Here is a 7,712-nt window from a genome sequence, read left to right as displayed (position 1 = left end):
CTCAGAACACTTGAGAGTGTCTCCTAGTTTGGTCTACTGGCCTTAGAGAGGTTAGGGACACCCCAGAAAAACAGGAACAAGAGGTACAGTGGAAAGGAAGAGCCCAGGAGATAGGTCAGAGGTCAGCCACAGGGGTCAAGGTGGCCGCCGCACCCTCCAGGGCCATCACTACAATGCTCAGTTGCCTTTTCACCTCAGCCCAAGCTTCAGATCCAGAGTTGGTGTCCTGGGCCTTGGAGCAGGCATTGGCCAGGCCTGGGAATGTGGCAATGGAGCCTGTGCGGGGTGCCCAGAGCACGTGGCTGAGGAGAAAGGTCAAGCTGAGGATCAGTGGGGCCTCAGCCACCACCCAGAGCCAGAGCACAACACCCCCTGCCATCTCTGAAAGCAGGGGCTTAGGGCAGTGGGGATGGGCCTCATTCCCCAGGCATCAGTGGGTGGATGGTGCTCTGGAGCAGGCAAATGTTCCCTCCTGGGCAGACAGCCATTGCCTGGCCGCACTGCCCAGGAACTTTGGGACAGGCTCACCTATAGTAGCGCTCCTCTGGGAAGGCCCTGGGGTTCAGGAATGCCCTTTCCAAGAACATCAACTGGTCGTTGACCATCCGCACCTGCAGAGGGCTGAAGGACCTGTGGGTTACCCTGCAACAGCTACTAACTTGTTGTGTGCCCTGGCTGTGCTGTCGCCCCCCACCGGCCCACCGCCCATGCTCACTCAGGGCTGTTCTGCAGTGCTGAGATGCGCCGTAGCAAGCCTGCAGCTGCTGCCTCAAACTTGTCCACTGCAGTCACCAGGGGCTCTGTGGGGAAACAGCGAGCTTAGCCCTGGAGATGCAGGGCTCCTTAAGCTGAAGTGTAGGGGTGTTGGGGTGTTCCTACCCAGGCTGATTCTGTGCTGCTGTAACAGGGCACCCAGGCCTTGCTGGGCAGCCTGTAGAAAGCCGCGTAGTGTCTCGCTGTAGTCGCTGACATTGAGGGGCAGGAAGAAGCTGTCACTGAGACGGAGAAGTACGCTCCCTGCAGTCCGAGCCACGGCTTGGTGACTGGTGAAATCTGCCGGGAAGATACAAGGCCAGAGCTGTGTCATCAGCCCATCCTTCTCTGTCAGCCTCAGGATGTCCCTGTCCCCACCTCACCAGGATCCAGAAACTTCTCCACGTAATCAAATGTGTCAAAGGCTGTGTGGTAGGTGGGGTAGATCCGGGCTGAGGTCTTGCTCTGGGGAAACAAGGCACAAAGGGACTGGGCTTGCTTGGGGTGGGAAGTTGGTGTGCTCACAGTGACTGTCTCAGTGCTGTCTCAGTCCTTGTCAAATCTAGGATGGGGGCTCAGTCTATACAGAGGAGGAAACAGACTCAGAACTTAATCTGCTGGACAATACCCAGCTAATAAGAGGCAGAGCTGGGGTGGTGCCAGGTTCTCAGGAAGGAAGAGCCTGAGACTTAAAAGTCAGGTATGGGGAGCAGGATCTCAGCTCCACCACCCTAGACAGCGCAGATAGGAGGAAGAAGGGCTTTAAAGAATCCACAGTGGAGACACAGGCAGACCCCATCTCGATCACCTCCACACCGATGCTATAAATCCTCTTGGGTCCTTAACTTCTTTTTGAGACAGGGTCTCCCTATGGCCCCAGCTAGCCTGGAATGCGCTATGTAGACCAGGCTGGCCTTGAACTCACAGATCCACCTGCCTCTGCCTCCCAAGCGCTGGAACTGACTAAACAGTGTGATGAAACAGTGGTATCTTTCGTTTGATAAAATATCAGATGAGGCCAGCCTGGTGTTGTACACCTTTACTCCCAGGACACAGGAGGCAGAGGCAGGTGGATCTCAGAGGTCAAGGCCAGTCTAGTCTACATAGTGAGTTCCAGGCCAGCTGGGGCTACTGGGAGACCCTGTCTCAAAAAGATCAAAAAAACATTGGAAGCTGGGTGTGGTGGTGCATGCCTTTAATCCCAGCACTCAGGAGGCAGAGGCAGGCGGATCTGTGAGTTCAAGGCCAGCCTGGTCTACATAGTGTGTTCCAGGCCAGCTGGGGCTACAGGGAGACCCTGTCTCAAAAAGGCCAAAAAAGAAAGAAAGAAAAAAAACATTGGATGAGTGTAAGCAGATGCTCAGAGAACTTGTCCTGCATTGCCCAATGTGACAGTTTTCAAAAACTGGCAACTTGACACAACCTAGAACCACCTGGGAAGTCTCAATGAGGGACTAGGGTTGTCTAGAGCAAGCTGGCCTGTGGACCTAATTAAATTGAGGTGGGAAGGCATGCCCACTGTGGGCAGCACCAATCCCTAGGCAGGGCCAGAGCACGGAGACCAGTAATGTGACCAGTTCCCTCAAGCTCCTGCCACTGTAACTTTCTTGCTATGATAGACCTCTAGAGGACCTGGGTATGAATCCCAGCACCCAACATGATGGCTAACAACCATCAGTAACTCCAGTTCTAAGGGATCTGACGCCTGACCTCTGAGGGTATTGCACTGCACAGGTGCACTTACATGTAAGCAATACACTCATACACAATAAAATAAAATATTAAAAACAATAAATGTTGGGGACCCCTGCTGTTTTGGCTTGTAGTCTCTCCATGTCCGGATAGCCGCAAGCCGGCTTGGCGCAAATGGAGAGACTCCTCTTCTCAGTGGGGCGCCTTCTGCTCTCCTTCCTGACTCACTTTGAAGTGGCCGTCACAGATACATGACCTCTGGCAAAGAAACTGCCAGGTTTTCCTGTGTGATAATCAGGCACTGTCTGACAGCCTGACAGAAGCCCACCACCACATGTAAATGGGGCATCCTACAAAGCACCTATCAACTAAGGCTTTTGCTACTGCCTCCACACTATAAATATCCTGGTTTCCCCCTAATAAATCGGAGCTGAATCACGGAGCTGTACCACTGAGTCTGACTGAGCTGTATCCTGTGTCTTACGGCCTACGATTCAGTCTCCCCGGAGGGGGCTGTCCCTTCGTAAACAACCACTCCCGAAGACCTTGCTTTCGCAGTTCTTGCACCTCCCCTCGTGATCCGGTGGCCGATGGATCGCATACGGATCGTGTACACAGAGGGAGCGCGGGCAGCTTGGAACAGAACCGCCCTGGCAGCTGACAGCTGCCGGCAGAGCCGCCAGCTTCTGGTAGCCCCGGAGAGCCAGGGACCTGCACAGCAGGGACCCGCCCCAGTGGCGCGCGAGAGACTGGCGTCATGTCAGCAGCTGGCGCTCTGAGATCCCCGGGGCTCGCCCACAAATAAATCCTTTCTCCCTAAGTTGCTTTTGGCATGATATTGTATCACAGCAACAGGAATTGAAACTGAGACACCCAGTTATTTATTGAATCAGCCAGCTGGACCCACTCTGTACTAGACCCACCCCTAGGACTTAATGGCACAGTATCTTGAGGCGAGGGATAGGGGAGTCCCTGCTCACCCGATCATAGGTGTAGGCCAGGTCCATGGAAGAGATGCCCAGAAAGTGAATGAAGGGGGCATAGTCGCTGCCTGCACCCAGAGTACCCATGCTGGAGGAAGAAAGAGGACGGCATTTGGAGGGTGCTGGGTGGGCCTGCCGCGCACGTGGTCCCCTGTCTACTTGTCCCTAGGCTCACCTGGGAATCCAGCTATACACTGGACTGCTACGGTTGGTGTACCGGATCCAGTTGTCATAGATACTGAGGCCACTGGGGCCTGGTGCTTTGATCTGGTGCAGAAGACAATGTGGCTCAGGGCAGATCCTAGCTCCAAGAACCAGGTGGGGTCTCCATGGGACCAGGATCTCCAGCTGTGATTCATGGGCCAGCCCCGCCTACCCTCGTGGCCCCACCCACCCCAGTAGCCCCTCCCACCCCCTGCACCTCTTTGGTGGCCGAGAAGATGACGCTTTGTACCGGAGGCGTCCCCTGCGCCCGAAGGGTGTCGTTGGCTGTGGGAGGAAGTGAGGAGGCCAGTTGGGACCCAGCCACGTCTCCTCCTCGCCCACCCCCGCCTGTCTGGCGCCTTGTAGCCCGCCCCGTACCGAACACCGAGATGTCCACGTTGATGTAGGCCACGGTGCGCGCCTGCAGCTTGTTAAGGAACTCCTGCGGGGTGAGGGCCACCTCAATCCGGCTCTGCCTCACCCAGGGAGCCCCTTTCCACCCATCCCCTTGTGGGGTTACTCACCTCAGTGAATTCCGTGGAGCCGATGAGCCCGAACTCCTCTGCCCCCCAGCTGGCCAGTATGATGGATCTGCGGGGTCGCCAGGTCCCTGGGAAGTGGGACAGGTGGAGTTGGAGAGCGGGGTCCCTGACAACAGGGGCGCTTAGGGGGAAAGTTAGGGGCATGGAAAGGAGGGCAGCCTGTATCAGGGGGGCCACAGCCAGCCTTCCAGGAGGCTCTGTCCTCTTTCTAGCCTGCTCTCAGTGACACCACACCCCAACACCAGACTGCCTGGATCCCAGGGTCTCCTTTTGCCAAAATGCCCCATGTCCACTCTGGTCCATGGTGGGCATGCTTCCAAGAAAGCTGAACCTCAACCCTGGGCCTCCATGCAGCCCAGGCAATGCTGTTGATAATACATTGGGATGCCCCCAAGGTTTTTAGCCATCCAAATCAACACTTAGAACAGGTATCTTTCCACTTCACAGCTCAAGAAACTGCCATACAGAGACATTAAATGACCTTCCCAAGGTCATAGCTGCTAGGCAGCAGAGCCTGGTTCAAACCCAGGCATCTGGCTCCAGGGTGACACACTGCCTCCCACACCATCCCATAGTCTGGCTTCCGTCTCCAGGCTCCATGTTGCCACAGTCCACAGCCACCCAAGACCTTGATGGTTCTCCCCTTCTCAATGACTTCTCCAGACTCCCCGCAACTACATATTTTGTTGCCTTTTCTAGCTGCAAGTGAATTATTTGATCATTGCTGGTTTGGTCTTATTTTGTTGTTAATGTCGTTATTTTCTGAGACAGGGTCTTGCTATAATAGCTCAGGTTAGTGCAGAACTACCTATGTTGCAAGGTTGGTATCGAACTCGTCATAATCCTCAGTCTCCCCAGTGTTGAGTTTTGCTACCATGTCTGGCTCTCATCTTTTGGTATTTATTTTGGGTTGTTTTGTTTATTTAGACAGAGTCTATTGTATCCCAGGATGGTTTTGAATTTACCATGTAGCTGAGGATGACCTTGAACTTCTGCCTCAATTTCCAAGTGCCAAGGGTCAAACCCAGGGCCTATTGCATGCTAGGCAAGCTTTCTACCACCTGACCTACATCCCTATCCTCATTTATTTATTTATAATTTTAATTTTTTTTTGGAGACAGGGTCTTACTATGTAGCCCTGACTGCCCTGGAACTTGCTATGTAGATCAGGATGGCCTCAAACTCAGAGATCCTCCTGCCTTTGCTCCTGAGTCCTGGAATTAAAGGAATGTGCCACCACACTTGGTTTGGTTTTTTTTTTTTTGTAAAGATAGGGTCTTACTCTGTATCTCTCACTGGTCTGAGCACTCTGTAGATCAGGCTGGCCTGGGCCTCAGTATGTAAATCAGGCTGGCCTTGAACTCGTGGCAAACCTCCTGCCTTAGCCACATAAGTACTGAGATTACAGGCATATACCACCACACCCGACACACTCATCTTTTAGTTAAAAAAATTAAATGCAGGGCTGGAGAGATGTCTCAACAGTTAAGAGTGAGTACTGCTCTGGTAGAGGACCTGCATTCAGTTTCTAGCACCCACATCAAGCAACTCACAACCATGTATAACCCCAGTTCTGGGAATCCAGTGCCTCTGGCCTCCATGAGCACCTGCACTCACGTGCACATACCCACATATACAGACACACATATACATAATTTAAAATAAAAAATTTAAAGTAAATACAACATGATTATGTATTTGCGGTTACAAATTTGTACATCTTTTCTTGCCAGAAATGCATGACTTGATAGTAATCAGACGAATCCAAATGGAGGGAAATGCAACTATATATTGCCAGGATGGTAAAAGTCAAAGAACAGCCAAGAAGCTGTTGGAGACCAAAGAACACAAGCAAGAGACTGTGATCCTGGATCATGTGTGTGTGGCGGGGTGGGGGGTTGTCTGGGTCTGGGTCTACGTCTGTCTGGGTGCTTGGGACATAGCCTTGGGTGTTGCTCTTCAGGAGCTGTCCACCTTGGTCTTTTGAGATGACATCTCTCGTTGGCCTGAGCTCTTCCAGTAGGCTGGGCTGGCTCCAGCCGCCCCCCCTCCATCACAGCTTCCCCAGTGCTGCCTGCCACCGTGCCTGGCTTGGTTACAGGGAGACCCTGTCTCAACCCCCCCCAAAATAAAATAAAATAAATATAAATAATGACTATTTGGGGGGCTGGAGAGATGGCTCAGAGGTTAAGAGCACTGACTGCTCTTGCAGGGGACCTGGGTTTGATTCCCAGTGCCCTCATGGTGACGATGAACCATCCTTAACTCCAGTTCCAGTGGAATCTAATGCCTTCTTTTGACCTCTGCGGCATGGGTGCACTCACATACATGCATAACACTCATACACATAAAATAAAAATAATAAATAAAAAAATTTTTTTGGTGTTTTTGAGACAGGGTCTCCCTGTAGCCCCAGCTGTCCTGGATTCACTATGGAGACCAGGCTGGCCTCGAACTCACAGAGATCCACCTGCTTCTGCCTCCCGAGTGCTGGGATTAAAGGCGTGTGCCCCCATGCCTGGCCATAAAATATTTTTTAAAAAGTAAAAATAATGAAATATTTTTAAAAATGAATCTTTTGTTTAAAAAAAGAAAATTAAGGCTGAGCATGGTGCACACCTTTAATCCCAGCAGAGGGCAGCAAATCTCTGTAGCCAGCTTGGTCTACATAGGGAGTTCCAGGCCAGCTAGCCACCCTGTCTCAAGAAAAAAAAAAAAAAAAAATCCTCCAAAAGAAAAATATAGTTATCACAAAAGTGGCACGTCAGTCAGGAGTGTCAGATGAAGGGCACTCTCAGTCTGAAATCATTTCAAATTATAACATTTGCACAAACAAGTTCTGGGGAGAGGGCTCAGTAAGAGCACTTGCTGTGCAAATGTGAGTACCTGAGTTCGAATCCCCAGCACCCATGTAAAAAAGCCACTAGTGGCTCTAACTTAGCACTGGGATGCAAAGACAAGTGGATATTAGAAGCCTGCTGGCCAGCCAGCCTGACTGGCAGGGAGGACAGGGGAGCCAATGAGCTCCATCAGGGAGAGACCCCGTCTCAAAAAAATATGGTGATGAGAGCTAGAGAGAGCTGGAAACCTGGCATCCTCCCCTGGCCTCCTCAGGCATGCCCACCTGCACACATAGACAGAGACACACAGACACCACCATCACCCAAACAGACAGACAGACAGTGCTCGAGCTGGGGCTGGAGATATGGCTTAGCCATTAAGAGCACTGACTGCTCTTGCAGAGGACCCAGGTTTGAATCCCAGCATGCACATGGCGGCTAACAACTGTCCAAAACTCCAGTTCCAGGGAATCTGACACCCTCTTCTGGCCTCTGGAAACATTGCACGACATGGGTGCACTCACACACATGCAGGCAATACACTATAACAAAAAATAAAAATAAATAGGGGCTGGAGAGATGGCTCAGCAGTTAAGAACACTGGTTGTTCTTGCAGAAGACCCGGATTTGAATCCCAGCACCCACATGGCAGCTAACAACTGTCTGTAACTCCAGTTCCAGGGGATCCAATGACCTCT

The 7,712-nt window shown here is 52.0% G+C and overlaps 1 protein-coding gene across 1 annotated transcript in view; it reads right to left on the bottom strand.

Annotated features, from left to right (window-relative positions):
- Positions 1 to 115: 115 nt before the first annotated feature.
- Positions 116 to 7,712, bottom strand: part of Naaladl1 (N-acetylated alpha-linked acidic dipeptidase like 1) — a 19,190-nt gene continuing 11,593 nt past the window's right edge. The window contains exons 9-18 of the mRNA XM_008838887.1: positions 4,157 to 4,242; positions 4,011 to 4,074; positions 3,850 to 3,917; positions 3,604 to 3,695; positions 3,426 to 3,516; positions 1,137 to 1,218; positions 880 to 1,053; positions 716 to 800; positions 529 to 621; positions 116 to 302 (exon numbers count right to left, since the gene is read on the bottom strand). Of these exons, the coding sequence (XP_008837109.1) occupies positions 116 to 302; positions 529 to 621; positions 716 to 800; positions 880 to 1,053; positions 1,137 to 1,218; positions 3,426 to 3,516; positions 3,604 to 3,695; positions 3,850 to 3,917; positions 4,011 to 4,074; positions 4,157 to 4,242 (1,022 nt within the window). The remainder of the gene's footprint in view (positions 303 to 528; positions 622 to 715; positions 801 to 879; positions 1,054 to 1,136; positions 1,219 to 3,425; positions 3,517 to 3,603; positions 3,696 to 3,849; positions 3,918 to 4,010; positions 4,075 to 4,156; positions 4,243 to 7,712) is intronic.

This window comes from Nannospalax galili, unplaced genomic scaffold (genome assembly GCF_000622305.1).
Source record: "Nannospalax galili isolate Female #2095 unplaced genomic scaffold, S.galili_v1.0 scaffold1659, whole genome shotgun sequence".
Classification (NCBI taxonomy): Eukaryota; Metazoa; Chordata; class Mammalia; order Rodentia; family Spalacidae; genus Nannospalax; species Nannospalax galili.
This window is presented reverse-complemented; position numbering and strand designations above follow the sequence as displayed.